General features: G+C 38.6%; 1 protein-coding gene across 1 annotated transcript in view; it reads right to left on the minus strand.

The window, feature by feature from the left end:
* The window catches only part of LOC127215282 (cubilin-like), a gene marked incomplete at both ends in the record, with an annotated part of 174,129 nt that overhangs the window by 41,281 nt on the left and 113,865 nt on the right, over positions 1–18,983 (minus strand). The window contains 8 exon segments of the mRNA XM_051175657.1: positions 459–668; positions 3,164–3,342; positions 4,391–4,565; positions 10,224–10,407; positions 10,544–10,734; positions 13,206–13,352; positions 17,096–17,293; positions 17,633–17,828. Of these exon segments, the coding sequence (XP_051031614.1) occupies positions 459–668; positions 3,164–3,342; positions 4,391–4,565; positions 10,224–10,407; positions 10,544–10,734; positions 13,206–13,352; positions 17,096–17,293; positions 17,633–17,828 (1,480 nt within the window).

Here is an 18,983-nt window from a genome sequence, read left to right on the forward strand (position 1 = left end):
AAATATATGCAGATGTATAAAGAGTAGAGCCAATTAGGGTAAGTCTATCTCAGCCTAGTGAGGAAGGCTGCTCATATGGTTAAAGAAATGATCCAAGTGCCTCTTGCACTGTTATATGATATGTACTATCTTTCCCTGTCCTTATGCTTCAGGAGACTCCTCCATTAACCACATGTGGCACATTGGGGCCGCCACAGGAGGAGGATGGTGTCTCAGTACAAGGCTCTTTCAGTGTGCTCTCCTAGATGATTAAAGAATGGCTATAGCGATAATGAACATCCATTTTTATCTGTTAGAATCATGGAAAAGATCCTCTGGTCTTGATCAGGGCCCATGAATCTGCATTTATCAGATGACATCAGATACATCTTTGCCCTTCTCAGAAGAAAAGATACTTCAGAGGTTCAATAAATTGATTAAGAAGTAAACACCCCCAAAGAAAGCAGTATTTTACTTACCAAAGGTATGGTTTTCCCAGATCTCCACGAAGTCTTTTGCACAACCAGGGGATCTCTGAAGATTAAAATCTTCAAAATGGATGGTAAGATAGTGTCCTGGGATGCCCCGGAGATGCCACTCACAAAACACATTGTTTGGATAGGGAAGGGTTGGATATCCAATGCTCTCGATCACTCCATTTTCCCCTGAGACTGTTCCTCCACATGGGGCTGCAAAACACACATACACAAATGATATTCTATTATGGATTACAGAATGAAACCTGTATAATTTAGAACTTTTAGGAGCCAAGTGAGCATTAACAGAAGTTGAAAAAAAAATCTGAAAATGTTTGCTTAAAGTTTTCCTAATATTTAAAATCTACTGTGGATAGAAAGAAAAATACCTCAAATCTACTCAGTGTGAGAAATGGAAGATGACTATGGAATGTCACATTCTGTAACATCACATCCATTCTTTTGGTACAGCATGTAAGAACTATTACTTGTATGTAAATTTCATCCAAGTGGTAGGGTAAAAAGACCTGCCTGGTACCCTTTGCTGCTGATTCCAAACACTGTCTGCACTCTTCTGGAAGGGGCAATGGTTGACCAGTAATTGCTGGTGTCTACCTCTCTAGGTTAACTGTAAGTACATATTGCACTGTAGTAAATAGTATCTTAGAGCTTGAAAATTCCTGTTTTAGTTATTGTTTATCAGTTGAATGTGAGATCTAGATTAACATATATATATATATATATATATATATATATAATAAAGCTTAGGATATAAGGTAAATTGTATAGATTGCATACTGAAAACTAGACTTTCTGAGCTTTTGCTGATTTACATACTTTTTGAGAGTTCAGACCCACCTGACACTAAATTATATATGATATGTGGCATTATATACTTGGAGTGAATCTGCAATATATATGTTTATAGCTCATTTTTAAAAATAAATAAACCAAACTCCAGGGGAATAATGTGGTTTTCATTGATGACTGGCTTGGCATTAGATATTTGGAAGGAAAAGGCTGGACTATTCCATGGATGTTTGGTGTTCTAAGTCATCGTACAAGTGTAATTGTGGAGTTGTATTCTAAGAGATTCATATAAAGTCCCTCACAGAACTGGGAAGGGACAAGTCCCCCAGACCTCAGGTATAGTGGGGGAGGACAGCTAATGGAGAGAGAAGTAGGAGAAAATGAGAGGGAGGAGAGGAAGGCATGTGCGACTAGGAGGATTGAGCCTGGTTAGGAATGGAAAATAGGAAAGAGAGAGAGAGACAGAGAGAGAGAACATAAAAGAGGGAGCCAATATTGGTTTGAAGATAAAGTTGAACACAAAGAAAGGTCGAAGGAACTACAAGACTGCTCCCAACTAACAATCTCAGCTTCCGTGGAAAGGCTATCATAAATGCCCTTCCCGGAGAGTGAGATCAACAACTAACTTCTCCATGGAGTCCTCAACTAATGCCTGTTGAAAACAGGAGCAAACACCCATACATAAACACTGAGTCAAACTAGAACCCAGAAGCAGATGGAGAGGACAAGACCATGCGGTAGAAGTACATAGAGACAGCTTACCTGAACAAGGAGGAGCTAAGGGCCACTAGACTGATAGCTGGGAAGCCAACAGGGGTCTGACTCGGACTCCCCTGAATATGGGTCTCAGCCAGAAGGTCTGAGCAGTCTAAGAGACCTCAGACAGTGGAGCCAGGATGTATCCCTGGTGCACAAAAGGACTTTGCAAACATATCCCCCATGGAGGGATAACTGCCTTATTCTAGAGATAGGAGAGAAGCCCTAGTCCCTACTTCACAGGACCTGTCAGATCTACATGACCCCAACTGGATGGCATTCCCCTACATATTGTATTGTGGTGGGGGGTTGGGAGGGGAGGGTGTTTAGAGTGCATGGGAGAGGGTAGAGAGGGCAAAAGGGAGGGAAGGAGGGAGGGAGGGCTTGGGGGGGAGGGAGGGGAGGGAGGGAGAGGGAACTGGGATCGACATGTAAAATAATAATAAAAAAAAAAAAAAAAAAAAAAAAAAAAACCGCTTTGACTCCAAAATTTAAGTTGAAGAACAAGTTACTGGGGAAAAGTATTTCTATTTTTGTTTCCACAGAAAATGAAAAGATGTGGATTCCTTCCAGACTAATGTGGTTTGATCACACCAGACCGCCTGAAACAGAGTACAAGCTGATCCTACATTCCAAACAGCTGGACAAAACAGCCCTACAGACTACAGCTAGGATATCTGAATCTTCTTCGAATCCCCCAAGACAGCGCCCCTTACCAGCAGGAAGTAGTTTGGAAAGAACGACGCCCAAATTCCCAAATATTGTGTATAAATGTTTGTTTTCATTTAATTGGACTTTGTTATATAAAATTAAATAAAAAATACTCTATATGCAAAAAAAAAAAAAAAAAAAAAAAAAAAAAAAAAAAAGTGTAATTGTGGTAAGGGATAGAAACATAGTTTGATATAACTGAAAATACCTTTTATATACAAGCTAGGGAAATATAAAATACTAAAGTTTAAATAAAAATTGCACTTTAATGTAATATAAAGTAACTTAAAAACTGGTGATGACATTGTGAGTTTACATGTAACCTTTTTCTTTCTTCCGAGTCTTAAAATTAGGCAGATGAGAGGCAGGGTATGGTTAGGCTTTAGTGTTTCCCCAAACCACTGTTTTCCTGTTTGAAAATAAAACATTACCTATGGAATACTTGGCTTTGAATCCCATGTAGCTGGAACCACTGTCAGTGTGGAATTTCAGGTACATAAGTTCTCTTGACGATACCCAGCTACTAGGCAAGGAGTGCCCACACAATTTGGAAAGCACACGTGCACTTGAGTCAGCTCCATCGCGCAATTCAAGGTAGCTCGAAGAACAGCTAGCAGAAATAAATTATCATTTTTACAAAACCAGTTACTTGGACTTATATTGTTAGTCAAGACTTCTTTCTTCAAGGACAATATTTAGTCATCATTTCTGTATTATAAGATAATGTGACTAAGGCTCTTTAAGCTTCATGGCAGTATTAAATGGGAGATAGTTCTTTACATACTCTGTATTTGTCTTGCAAACATAAAAGTCATTTCAGAAGGACTATGGATTCAGCTAAAGTAGAATTTATGAGACATGATACTTAGGTATATTCCACATGAGAAAGATGGACCTCTCTTGGAAGCCCGATGACTATGGCTACTATGGGTCACAGCTGTACTCTCTATGTTCATAAAAGAAGACAAGCTTTTACTAATGTTTCCTAATAAAGTCAAACTAGAGAGTCAATGCTAGTTTCTGGAAAAACATTCAGTGTCACAAAAATGACGATCAGTAGCTGTGTTGTGACATGCATCCACTCATGTAAATGTAGAAATATTTTAGATAAAAGAATAAACAAACTATAGATCTTTGTGTCAGCTTGTAATTTTGCTTTGTTGTCACAGACTATGTAATTTTCCTTGGTTTTCAGCAGAGTCATACATGCCCCTGAGTAGTGACCCTTTAAGAATCCTGATGCAAATGAGTCTGGGAAATGTAGAGTTCTTGCCTTAGTGCTGTTTGTGGCACTGGTGGCCTCTAGTGTCACACCACACAAATTATTTGTTAAGCAGGTATCTATTACCTGTGACAATATGAGTCTGGAGAAAAAAAATGCTTATCTAAAAGAGGTTGTATTTTTTTCCCTGTGGGAGGAAGAACAAATGTCATCCATCTTAGTCACCCCCAGTGTCTCTTGGAGGATGTGTTGAGGGTCAACATGGGTGTAGCTGCCAGGCAAGGCTTTGAGGCTTCAGACATTTACTTGTCTCTTTGTCTCTACATTTTTTGGGCAGGGTACCCGCTGAGCAAAGAAGAAATAAGTTGTCTTGGACATGGCAGCTAAAAAAGTATTAACTTTGGGTTGGAAGAACATTAAAATTTAGGTGACCTACTTGGGTGTTTCTTCAATATTGAATTGATCTTCAAACTGGAGCTGTATACTTTTCCCAGAAGGAGCCTCTAAGATCCAAATGCATTCAGCATTTTGGGGATAATTAGCAGGGTAGTTCGGGGAGGTCACATATCCATCCGAGTCGGCACCGTGAATATAGATGTTGCCTCCACAGGCTGTCAAGAAACAGTTAAATCAATCTACAGTCTGGGGAATGAGAACATAATCAGCTACACAATTGCTGTGTACAGTCAATTTGTCTTTATTTTTCCTGTCATCTGAATTATCTTCATGTTCTTTTTAAGCAAGTAAAATTTGACTTTCCTATAAAATGAGATACCATGTATGTCCCTCTTTATTCTGTCAAACCATCTAGTCTGTTTTGTTGTTGTTGTTTTGCTTTTTTAGGGGGAGTCAGGTCAGGTGTTTTATTTTGAAATGTGTATATGTGTGGGGTTGCTTGTTTGTTTTTTAATTTGATTTGATTTTTTTACCTTTTTTGTATGGGTGTTTTGTCTACATGTATGTCTATGTACCACATGCATGTTTGGTGCCATTTGAGGTCAGAGAGTTACAGACAGCTGTGAGTTGTCACATGGATGCTGGGGATTGAACCCAGGTCCTCTGGAAAAGCAGCTATCACAGCTACCACTCTTAACCACGGGCCCATCTTTCTACCCCATTTGTTTGCTTTTTGAGATAGTCTTGGCTAAACCCTGTCTGTCTACGTCACCGAGGCTGCCTTGAATTGTTGAACCTCCCATTATAGGCACACACCACGATGCCCACATCCAAATTATCTATTCTGATTGAAGATTGTATTTTTCATTAAAGCTAACAAAATCATAATGCAAAGTATATGCAGCATCACACAAACACATAAACTGAAGCTCTACCAAGTTGATTGCCTTGTACAACTTCCAGGATTGCAGAGCTGGACTGTTGTAGTCTGGAGTCAAATCATCTTGGACTATCTTTAGCCTCCTTAGTAGTCACTTATTGTCCACCTGTATTTGATCTAATGTCCATTTTCATGGCTATTAGGTAAATCCTTTTGAAATACTAATAGATTGCTAGCCTCACCAACCCAAAGGTTAGGAATGTCATACGAGCACCTGAGGACAATAGAAATTTCCTTTATTATAAGCCATCTGCCTGTTGTTCCCTCCAATGTATTTGAAAAGTGCCTTGATCTAGGACTTTCTTTTGTTCTGTTACTATAAAATCTCCATGAAGTCGTTACTATTTTGGAACAAAGCATTTGAGGATGACCAAATATGGTCAGTCATATTTGGAATCCAGAAAAATATTCTTTATTCCCTTTTATATGAGAGCTGTGCTTCTGCATTAATAAATACACCTTCATCATCACTTAGATGACCAAGGAAGTATGCAAGCAGCCATAACTTCCCATTGAAAACTCAGGTCAGTGAGCTTTCACCTACCACAGTCCTGGGATCTCAATATGTTTAAAGTCAGGAGAGCACTCCTCCACTGCTGCTGGGAGTGAAAACTAGCACAGCCATTTTTCAACATGGCAGTTTCTAAGAAAATTGGAAATCAATCTACCTTAAGATCCAGCAATACCACCTTGAACATTTACCCAAAGGATGCTCAGTCATACTACAAGGGCATTTGCTCAACAATGTTCATAGCTGCATTATTCATAATAGCCAGAACCTGGAAACAAGCCAAATGTCCCTCAACTGAAGAATGAATAAGGAAAATGTGGTTGGTACATCTGTGCAATGGACTCAGTGGTTAAAAAAAAAAATGATGACCTCATGAAATTTTCAGGCAAATGGATGGTAAAAACCATCTTGAGTGAGGTAACACAAATTCAAAGAACAAACACAGTATGTATTCACTCATAAATGAATATTAGATATAAAGCAAAGGATATCAGACTAAAGTACACAGATTCAGAGAACAAGATATCAAAGAGCACGCTAGGAAGGTCACATGGGTCACCCTGGAAAGAGAAATTAGATGAAATCTATAGGGCAAACTGGGGGCAAGGAGTGATAAGGGGGAGGGGAGGAAGGATGAGAACATGAGGGAATGAGATGGCCTCAGGGGAGAGAGATATGGTAGAAGAGCAATGAAAAAGATATCTTAATAGATTGAGTCACTATGGGCTTAAGGAGAAACCTGGTGCTAGGGTAACTCTCAAGAATCCACAAGGAGGACCCCAGCAAAGACTCCTAGCAATAGTGGGGGAGGATACCCTAACTGGCCTACCTCTGTAATCAGATTGATGAATACCCGTCATCATAGAGCCCTAATCCAGTCTCAAGACTGTTGAGCAATCTGCTAGTTACTTCTCAAACAAACTTCAGCAGCCATTCAAAGAATCTCTTGTTAAACCTTCTCCCTTATCCCTGTATCTATGTTTGGATTCTTAGTACTACATGCAATTCTATTTGAGACAGAAAACAAATCATCTAAGGGTCGTGCCAACTTTTAATCCCTCCTTTGTTATGCTTCAGAATAAATTCATTTGCAACTGTCAGCTCTTCCAATGACACTCCTGTATCTCTGGATCATCTTCCCTTCCCATCTACTCCCTTTGGAATCTTACTGTACTTACATATCCAACCTCTTCTTTCTCCTCTTCTCCTCTCTTACTCCTTCCTCTATCCTTTGTTCATTCCTTCCTTTTACTTTTCCTTCCTTCAAGTTTATCCAGCATGCTTATTTCACCCCCTTGTCTCCTGCAAGTTGTATACTCAGATATGTCTTCTCTATAATTATGGTATGATACCTATTGCATTTAATATGATTTCCTTCTTTCCATCTGTGACTCTAAGCGTATCAAACATCAAACTCTTCTTTTACTTCTATTCGCATTCCTTCTCAGGCATCTTGTGTCTCCTGCCAGGGCTTCTGGACAGTGCTGACGAGCCCTGGGAATCTTTCTGCAGGTCTTCTACCTTTCCATTCCAAAGAATTCCTTGGCTGTCTCATATCTTCATGGTTTAAAATGCTACCCACACTCTATCAGTCCAGGCTAGACCAAACCTTCTCTCCTTTTTCCAAGCCTACCAGACATCTTCAGGGTATGTAATTCAAGAATTTCAGGATGAACATATATCAGTCCTGCACCTTGTTTGCACCTAGCTGTTACTCATACTCTTTCATCTCCTCTCTCTGCTTCCGTCTTCAAGCGACCTGAAAATCCACTGGATTCCCTACTTACAACATCTTTCAACATGGCCTCTTCCCTACTTTCTTACTGACATTGCCTTAGTTCAGGACACTTTTATCTGGGTTCTTCCTTCTTCCAATCATGCCTCTGTTTATGTTTCCATTCAGTTCAAGCCAGAGCACTTTGCATTTAAAGCTTTCAGTATTTAAACCTTATCTTTGGGCAGTTCTAATAGGCCTTAGCATCAAGGCACATGTGCGGTTCATCACCAGAGTCACCTCCTTTTGACCCTATTCTCCCACACAGTAAATTCTTGAAAAACTAATTTGTCTTCTAATGCTGAGCTGTTTCATGTTACATTAGTCTTTGCTAAAGTACAAATCTCTGCTCACTCCTTTCTTCTCTGATCCCATTGGTTGAATAGATCGTCTCTGATGTGGGATGTCCTTCTATATGCCACGAATATGCATTGCTTTTATTGGAAGATGAATAAAGCTTTTTAGGACAATGGGCAGGCAAAATATAACTAGGTGGGAATTTCAAACAAAGATGCAGAGAGAAGGAAGATGGAATCAGGGAGATGCCATAAACCCACCAAAGGAGTAACATGCCAGAACATTATTGGTAAGACATAGCCTTGTGGCAATACACAGATTAATAGAAATGGGTTATTTTAATTGTGAGATCTAGTCAGTATAAGCATAAGCCATTGGCCAAAGAATTATAAATTTAATATTAGCCTCTGAGTAATTATTTCATAAGTATCAGTAGGTACCCAGTAGAAAGGAGAGAAACTGGTCCAGTGGAATTGGGTGAGACAGAGAAAATATCCAACTACACTTTTTCCTGTAATTACAGATCCTGGAGCATTTTTCCATCTGGAACTTACTATGTTGCACAATAACTGCCTCTGCTTGTCTCCTTCATTGCATGGAGTCTCTTGATGGATCTGGTAGTGTGTGCAGTGTGAAGCTCTTTAGAAATGTTTAGCTAACTAATTAACAAGCCAATGAATCAGGTGAGAATAAAAGACATTTAGCACAAGGCCATAGAAAACTCAATCAACTACAGAGGAGACAAAAGTTTCTGGGGAAAGGTGGTATATATAAAGCTCAGCAAGTGATGCTAAGAGCTATTCACACAAAACATAATTTAAGACATAGGAAATGGTATGAGGTAGACACAATGGGAAGAGACAGGGAGAAGTCTGGCTTAGGAAGTAGGAGGAGACAAGCAAAGCATGACCATATTGCTTGGGGCTTCTGCAAAATAATTTTTAAAACAAAAAGACCTTTGTTTGATCTTAATATTAAGAACAGTCATATGTGTGAGGAAAGGCAAGGAGATGATAATGGCAACTAGCATAGATGCATGACTGGTGGGCCTAGAAAGGAGCTAAGAAGGAAATATACTTAGTCCATCTGAACTTTCACAGAATTAAGGTTAATCCTATCATTAACAAAGTAGAAAAGTGGGTCTTGCAGGGAGTTTAAACCAGCCCTTTCAAACTCACTATGAATCCCAACACGAAGGCAGGGATATAAGAGAAAATTTCAACCTTGAACAGCAACACAGCTGCCCTCAGATTGTTAACAGCGCTTAATGCACTAGGAGGTGGACTGCACACACTGCTTGTCTTGGGCCTTGCACAAGTTGTAAATGCTTTGGGGGGATGATTAATAGAGATTTCTATTTCCTTCTCTTTTCACAAATGAAGAAATGATGCTGCCATTCTGAATTCTCTCACATCTTGTGTAGTAAAACACAAGATTTCTGTTGGGCACATGCTTACAATTCCAGTATTTGGGGCATCAAGGTAGGAGGATCATGGATTCAAGGTTACCTTCAGATACAGAGAGAATTCCCAGCTCCCTTGGGCTATATGTGGCCCTATTTCAAGCAACAGCAGCAGCAGTAATAGCAACAACAAGAAACAAAACAAAACAAGCAAAAAAATCCATTTTCATTACGATCAATTCACCTTTTGAAGCATATTCAAGAATCTATGATATTGAATTTGAGGGGACAAGTAGAGATTTAGTTGTGCTAGTAAATGTCATAAAAATCAAATCATTACAGTAAAATTAAATACAATTGTAAATAAGCATAATTAAGTAAGGATGATTACATAAGGATTGCTGCTGCACCACAATAATACATGAGTAATAACTGAATGAGTAATAATAGAATCATAGACCAGCATTTACTACAAAGGAAGAACACAAAGGATGATGAAGGGGGGGAGGGTCAATCAAAGCCTTTACTGTGCTACAGTAACTAAGTTTAACTTAGACATTTCATCATAGAAAGAGTTTAATATTTCAGGGGCCCATTAAGATCAGTTCATTTTCTACACGTGGAAAATTCACTTTGCCAGTAATTGGAAAAAAAAAACAAAATAAAACAAAACAAACAACCTGGAAAACTCAAAGCCTCCTTTACTCACCTGTAAAGTAGAAATGACTACACTGTACTCTTCTTTACAAGCACCGTGCAGAATAGTTAGTGTACAGTGGCAGCATGCTCTAAGTCCTGGATTGATCATAGGCAGCTGTTCTTATTAATGCTACAACTTTTACCTCAGAAAATATGGCATTTTTCCCCTAAAATCTATCTCAACCAAAAAAAAAAAAAATCAAGCAATCTCAGGCAAAATTTAGATATAATTCTCAGGGGAAGTACTTACCTAAACTCTTTGCTTCATATTTGATCTTAAATCCTTGCCCACCATTACTATTATCAGAAATGAATTGAACAAACATTTCATTGTCTGAGGTGAACAGAGTTGATGGAGTATAAATTCCACAGAAACGACCATTTCCTCCAGAGGGTCCCAAGGGTGGAGAATGGATATCTGGTCCATTTCTTAGCTGGAAAGAGATTAAAATTGTGCAACACCCTTTATATTGCAAAAGAATGTTAAATGTCCTACCAATTTGCATAATAACAATGTTAAAATTAAGTCTGCAGAAACAGTTAACACAAAGAGTAACAAGCATGACCTACCATCAAATAATCCCCCTGGCTGCAAGAAGAGTCTCTATTTTGAATCTGGAAAGGTTGCTCAAAATGAACAGCGATGGTCAGACCACTCTGGACCAGAACATGCCAGGAGCAGTTGAGATTGGGAAAGTAGGTATCTGGGTACTTGGGGGATGTGATAATCCCTCTGTCTGCATGCAAATATCCACCACAGCCTTCCAAAGAAGAAAAAGAAAGGTAGGTTATTTAAATAATATTGACAATGAGGTTTTCATACTTTTCTACCCACCCCAAAATTGGGGATTTTTAAAATGTAAGCAACAGATGAGGAATTTGAAACTGGGATCAAAGTATAAGAAATTACTAGAGGCACAACCACTAAATGAGCACACACTGTTGGATACTGACAGTGTTGTGATTAAGATTAAAGCCATGGAAAAAAGACCATTTATTTTTACAAAAAAAAAAAAAAAAAAACTGGCTTTACAGTATACTATGTGAAATAGTAGTAAGTAGTAAGTCCAAGAAATAAAAGTGAGGGGAAAACATACTCTGATGCTAGGGAAGTTAGAGAGTTAATAGCTGAGCAGAGACCTGGATGGAATAAGGAATGAAACTAGGCAAGCTTAGCGAAGACAAACATTGTAATCTAGAAAACAGTGTAAAGGCTCGATGTGATAAGAGGGGAATCACTGGGACTCAGGCTAGATGAGGTAGCATAAGCAATTCAGAAAGTAGCTTAGTGAGCTTATATAAGAAACAGAGCAGACTTACTCCACTGTGTAAAAATGGAAAGGCATTGGAGATCATCTGTGTATCTATCATCTATCTAGTAATCTACTCTGTCTAGTAATCTACTGTCTGTCTATCCATCCATCCACCCATCTATCACATCTATCAATCAATCATCTATCTATGCATCTGTCATTTTTTATCTGCTTGTCTATCTGTCTATAGATTTGCTATATCTATATTAGACATTGGGAGTTCAGGAAGAATGGTGAAGCAAGCCTTAAGTTGTCATCGTCAAGTACTAGGCAGCATATCATCAAGTACATGAAGAAACTTCACACAAGTTAAATTGCAGAGGCAGACATTTGTTTGAGCTCTAATTCCAAGGCTCACTCTTGATCCTCTGCATAGCCTGCTTCCATTGAGTGTAAGGTAGATCAGTTTCCTATGATTGCTCTGTTCTGATAAAAGCTATATCTAAACAGGAAAGAAACTACTAGATTAATTTTAATATTAGGTTAAGAATCCATTTAAATTTTTTTTTCAAAATGACCGTCTTTCAGTACTACATAGACAATGTTTTTAAGTTAATCTAGCTGAGCTTCAAAGTTATTACAGACTTCACATGCTGTCAAGTATTGAGAAATCTCAATGATATGACACATTAGAGCAGTTCATATACTACATCCATTCTATGACTTCTCAAGCCCCTATGATTTCAACCAAAGCCTTCATATAGGTCTCTCCTATGTCATGTTTACACGCTATTTCTTAAGTTGGATAAGCATGTATCTATAGTTCCTTAGATGGGCTATAAATGTGTATTCTCTTCTAGTCCCAACTCTTAGCCAGGGTGAAAGCTATTTGAAAGATCTTTTTCTTGTGTCTACCATAAGCACACTTCTCACAAAGTGGGGAATGCCACTCAGCACCTGAGAGTAAGAGACACTCTTGTACAACTGGACAATTCTGGTTTGTCTGTGGACTTGGTACCTTACACCATGATGTAACAGGTATCTGCGACTTGATTTATAACTTGTGTCTTAGCATGGGAAAATAAGGTGGGTGATTAGGTAGAAAGAGAAAAGAAGACTAGAGGAGAGGGAAAAGGAGGGGAGGGGAGGAGAAAGACAAAGGGAGATGAGAAAAGGGGAGGAAGGAGAAATACAAGAAAAAGAGGAAAGAAAGGTGCACAAAAGGACTTTGCATACACATCCCCCATGGAGGGATAACTGCCTTAATCTAGAGACAGGAGAGAAGCCCTAGTCCCTACTTCACAGGACCTGTCAGATCTACATGACCCCAACTGGATGGCATTTCCCTACATATGGAATTGGGGTGGGGGGATGGGAGGGGAGGGTGTTTAGAGCTCATGTGAGAGGGCAGAGAGGGTAAAAGGGAGGGAAGGAGGGAGGGAAGGAGGGAGAAGGGAAGGAGGGAGGGAGAGGGAACTGGGATCCACATGTAAAATAATAAATTAAATTAAAAAAATGCTTTGACTCCAAAATTTAAGTTCAAGGACAAGTTACTGGGGAAAAGGATTTCTATTTTTGTTTCCACAGAAAATGAAAAGCTGTGGATTCCTTCCAGACTAATGTGGTTTGATCAAGCCAGACCACCTGAAACAGAGTACCAGGTGATCCTACATTCCAAACAGCTGGACACAGCAGCCCTTCAGACTACAGCCAGGATTTCTGAATCTTCTTCGAATCCCCCATGACAGTGCCCCTTACCAGCAGGAAGTAGTTTGGAAAGAACGACACCCAAATTCCCAAATATTGTCTATAAATGTTTGTTTTCATTTAAATGGACTTGGTTATATAAAATAAATAAATAAATAAAAGAATTAAGAGAAAAGAAAGGTAGGGAGAAGAGAAAAAGGGTGAAGGAGGAAGGGTAAAAGGGAGAAAGAGGAGTGGGGAGGAAATTAAATGGAAATGTTTGGCCACATTACTCTTGTGAAAGGAGGCGTTGAAGCCTGCGCTAGTGATGCTGGAGTCTGATGTAAAGCGGATGTACATGTACTCTCCAGTTGACCGGATGGGCCCGGGAATATCTCTGCCACACAGGACAGCCAACTGCGGGGATAAGTTATTGTCTCCTGTGGCCAAAGAAGGAAAATGTCAGTGCAAAAAATAAAGTCGTAAGAATCCACTTCCCCATCATTTGCAGCCCAGCCAGAACTACTCACATATTTTTCCCACAACACCCAAGTTCCTAGGAGATAATAGTGTTCTCAGTAAGAGAGACAGTCAGCTTTATATTGCCCTGGCTCCAGCTTGTCATGATCTGCCTGCCCTTTTCTTAACCCTTGTCAACCTTTGGGACAAGTCTTTCTGTCTTCCTAAACCTGGCGGCCAGATCTTCCTGGCACTAAAACTCAGAAAGTACGGAGCTGAGTCTGGAAAGTGATCAAGGGCCATGTTTATGTGAATGGGAGTTACAGAGTCTAATCTCAGCTACTGTGGTGGCTGAAGACCAGTTATCCCAGGAGAGAGAAAAACTGGTCCCTCAGCCTAGATCTGAGTTCATAGAGGTTGTTCACAGGGGAGGCGAGGAAGCTTCATTTGACCATTGCCCCACCCAACAATTATTTCATTTTTGATATTTTTAAATTTTTGTTTGCTTTGTGGCAAAAGGACCATGTTTATGTGGAGGATGAGAAAAGTTGGCCTCAGCAAGTGTTGTCCCCAGGAAGAGACACAAAAGGGTGTCAGGTTATGTGTGGCCCCTTTTTCTTTTGCTTCCTTTGGATATACATATCCATCAAACCAACTGTCAGCTGTCTCAACCAGAAGCTGACTCTGATTCTAGCAGACTCAGAGTCATTCATTGGCTGGGAAAATGATGAAGGCAGAAAATTGGCAGATTTCAATCTTTAAAAAAATAAGAGAATTTGAAACATGAGGAAATGTGCTTTCAACAACCAGCAAACCACACACACACACACACACACACACACACACACACACAGTGAATACATAAATATATATGTATTTTCAAAAATGCTGAGAAGTCAGTTTCTACTTTTATATAACTAGCAATACACTGACAATTATAAATATGAACTTTTTCAAGAAGCTTGGAACAAAATTTTTGTTGACTTTCTGTAATTATCAAAGCTACAAAATTTTGGTTCATTTATGTCACACATGTTGTACTTCTCAGTGACACTGGGCCTTACCTATTAATTTTTAATTATTTTCTAAGTACTGATGAAACACATGTTTATCCCTACATGATTATTTATTTAATTCATTTATCAGTTGTTACATAACTTAGTAACTATAGTATTTTTCACTCATCTTTCTAGTCTCCAAAACTAATTCTGGGGCATTTTGATAAAATTGCAAATAATAAACATTCCAATTTCAGACCCAAAACACATCTCTAAAGGGGAAATAAGTCTGGGAACCATAAATATCAGGTCTAGAAGACAGTTTGGTGATTCCCTAGGCCAGCCCGACTATCTTAGAGATGTGGAAACAGGTACTAAGATTATAAAAACCTGACATTTATTGAGCAGTTACTATGAACCCTTTTAAGTGCTTACATATGGTTTCTAAATTTTTTCTTCACAAAAAAAAGTTAGGTAGGTATTATTATCTTCATAACCAGAGAAGGAGCCTTATGAGGGATGCAAGTTTGGTTACCATTTGTAAGGGCACAGAAGTCAACAATGACTCTAACCCTGGCAGATTAACTCTAGCTACCCCAAACTTCCTCTACAAGATGATATGTCTGGTAAGACTACAAGAAGGAATTACTGGTTGATTATATTTGGTTTTGAGACTGTCCTGATTATTCCAGGCTCAAGTTAAACCCACAAGGTAGCAGAGGATGACCTGGAACTTTTGATCCACTTACCTCCATTTTGGGAATCCTGGGATTACAAGTGTGTGTGGCATTGGGAACTGAACTTCTTGAATGCTAGGCAAGCACCCTATCAACCAAGCTGTATCCAAGTCCAGAATTACTGACTTCTGATATAATATTCATCTCCCTCTCTCTTCTCCTTCTTTCCTCTCCCCATTTATTCCTTCCATCCTTTTCTGTCTTCCAAAAAATACTTTTTATACTCTGCACAGTTCTATGATTTTGTTTTGCAGAATATTTAGTAATAAAATTTGGTGTGTGTTGTCTTTAAGAAAATGATTTGGTTTTGAACAATAAAAAGGAATCTTAGCTGGGAGACTGCTGCAGGACCCTGTGCCATCATTATGGCCATGTGCCAAGGATTTATGAGGACTGACCAATTGCATATGATGTCTATGTCATTATTTAATGATCAATGAACTTTGTATATTTGCTTTGGAATGTCAAACATGCCTACTAATCAAAAGCAAAATAACTAGTGGGGCAAAAATCCAAATACATAAAATAATAGGAAAGTAAAATTTAATTCCATAGAATTTTAACACAGTGGAAGAGGAAAAAATATCCAAAATACCCAACAACTGAAAAGGTACTCAAAATATGCTTTTTTTTTTTTTTGAAGCAAAAATCAGATGAAGAAGGAAGGAAACTATAAACCATCTATTCATGGTCATGAACAAAAGAGACACGTGCATCTGTTACCCCACTGATCTAAATACTTTTGTTGTTTTGGCACAAAGCGCAATTTCTGAGCTCCTTCCATTCACCCTGTGAGCAAGAAAATGGATATATCATCTCAGCAGAGTCTACTTAAGTAAAGCAAAGCTTAAAGGATTCTGTAGCTACAAAAATCTTGAACTTTTGTTAGACTTTTACATGTATTGCCTTTTCAGATAGTCATAAAAAAGCTGCTGGGAAAGAAAAGACCTCAAGAGCAGCATTCATCTCTTTCACAGATGATGAAACAGGCTTGCACAGGTCATTCAGGGTGTATGCTTTAGAGTCCAGGCTTCCAAAACAGGCAACTCAGTCAATGGTGACTTTTAAAGAACAAGCAAGCTACTCCATTGATTTCTAAAAGGTTTCAATTGTATTGTGAACACTCAGAGTCATATGTGCTGGGATGCACCCACTGAATTACACTATAAAAAAATTTAGTATCTGCAGGGATGCCTTGATGTTAGGAAAGAGGAGGTATTCTGGACATGTGCTGAAAGCCAATTGTTCACAGGACAGAAGGTCTGTGAGGGCATGATTGATTATTTCTTAGTGCATCTCCACCAAGCAATGTTTCTCACTGGGAGGTTTTGTACAGATGGGACCATAAAAAAGCAATTTCTTGAATATTATAGTCAAACACCTTTGCTGTTATTGACAATCTGCGTTTCCAGGTGATGCTGGCATTGCTATTCTGGGGACCACTGAGAAACTCTGTTATGGACAATGTAGCCTCTCAATTGTCCTTTTGTACTTAGTTGATGTAGAGTAGGAAGGGCAATTGCATGAATATGGTATAGTCTCAAGGTTCATGCCCCTTCATCAATGTATAGCAACACCACAACATTTTCATTTCTAACTCTTCTACCCACAGATCCAGGATAAATGGACACATTACCTATCTTAGATACTTCTTGGTTTTTAAATTTAGATCTTAAAGCCATAACTACAAATGTAAGTATCTATTTTCATTGTATCAATAAAAATTTAGCACAGTCTGGAGTTCCAGACTGTGTCTCCCCTCAGAAAGCCTTTGTTTTCCCTGAGGAATGTGCTATCCCTGTCACTTTGTGATAGGTAATATAGTACTCTTCCTACATTCTCTAGACATTGTGGCTATTTCTTTGATTTGATGGCTTTATTGGTTACAGTATCTATAAAATTATGTACAAACTGTGATGGAGCTAGTACACAAAGACAACTAATTGTAACTGTGCATAAGAGTTTAAACTGATTTCTACACTTTCTCACCGTCTTTTATGATCAGCCTGTCATAGTCACACGTTGACTGAGATTCGATGTCCATGGAGATAATGTTGAGTTCCACAGTAGAATCAGGAGCATAGATGATCCATATACAGTCAAGACGATTATCATACTGCCCAGGCCAGCCCGGGGAGAAAAAAAAGACAGGAGTATCTCCTGTCACCATATAGCCTCCACAAGCACCTGTAGGGTAAAAAAACCAACATCTTTAAGCCCTTGTCCTGGAAGTACTTCCAAACTGGCTGCACTCTGGGGCTGAGAGATAATACACAGTTAAAAGCACTTTCTACTTTCCCAGAAGACCTTCGTTGGGTTCCTAATACCCATGTCAAGCAGTTCATAACCACTGTGACTCTATCTCTAGGAAACTCAACCTCTCTTCTGGCATGTTAGGGCACCAGTACATAGTACACACACACACACACACACACACACACACACACACACACACACACACACACGCATGCACACACACACATGAGAGAGAAAGAGAGAGAAGACTTAGAAAGACCCCAAACACACCTGTAGCAATGGCAGGAATAAGTCCAGGAGAAACATCTACTGCAAACCACTCCAGAAGGAATCCCTTCCCTGAGATGGTGGAGTCAGAAGAAAACTGAAATGTCATAGAGTTTCTACTGGAACTAATAGATTCTAACAACTGTTTATTGCAGTAAGTGCCAATCAGGTGGGAATGGATGTCAGGCCCATCATAAATCTGCATGTTAAAAAAAAGAAACACACACACAATAAAGCATCATAACTAGCCAATTATCTATATTATTCTTCATTAAAAGTGAAATTTAGAGGATGGTTTGTATTTTATAATTTTATCAGAGTAGGAAGAATAAGTAGAAAGAATAATAAGAAAATGCTTTAATTCCGTATAAAACAGAAAGTTACATTAAATATATTGTTATGAATAATTTAAGGTGTTCCATATAGCTTTATTTTAGAATTATCTTAATAAATATGCTTGTGGTCTATATAATATTTAGTGGCTTATAGTCAAATCTGTGGGTGGGAAAGTATAACCTATGGTAAAGAGGGTCTTACTCTAAGAGAGAAAAGAGTTAAAATTAATAACAAAGAAAGAACACAGCTCATTGAACTCCCATATTCAAAATATTTAGTAAATCTATTACATCTGCCTTAAAAATACTATCTTGCCTATTTAGAGACATTTTATGATAGTCTCCAAATAATTGTTATTCATTTATTGTCATGATCATAAAATCCTCTATTAAGCTCCCTTCTTTCAAATTACGTCCTAATTATTCCCACAGCTATGGGGTGTCATGTCACCAGTCATTAGCTTATACTTTGAGTACTGAGATCCCAAGAAGAGTGATTGGATTGTGGCCATCATTCGAGGACATGATAGTGTCCTCTGGAATTCACAGAGTAGCCAATGAATAGATGGCAAAAGCCATCATAGTTTCTCCATTTGTATTTTCATATTTTTATGTCACCCTTTCAGGTTTCAAGACTGTATCACTAGAGCAGACAACTCTCCCTCTCTCAGGAAGTCTGCTGCATTTGAGTATACACTGTGCCCCCTTCCTCTCTCTCCACCTTAACGCTGGGGCTTCCATCTACAGTAAAGACTTCTCTTAAATTCCCAACTTGCTTCAAGAAAAACAGCAAAACAAGACAAATAAAAGGACAAACAGGAAGACAGGATAGAAGAAAGAATAAACACATAACTAGATCAAATAGGTATGCTTAGACAAAGTTGATAAGGAAATTATAATATTGCTTAAACTTCATTTTATGTAGAATAGAAAATAACAAATATAACATAAAAATCTCTTTATATAGATGATGGTGAAGCAGCAGTTATGAGAGGACCATCACATATGTCTTTTACTTA

Source organism: Phodopus roborovskii, unplaced genomic scaffold, assembly GCF_943737965.1.
Source record: "Phodopus roborovskii unplaced genomic scaffold, PHOROB, whole genome shotgun sequence".
Classification (NCBI taxonomy): domain Eukaryota; kingdom Metazoa; phylum Chordata; class Mammalia; order Rodentia; family Cricetidae; genus Phodopus; species Phodopus roborovskii.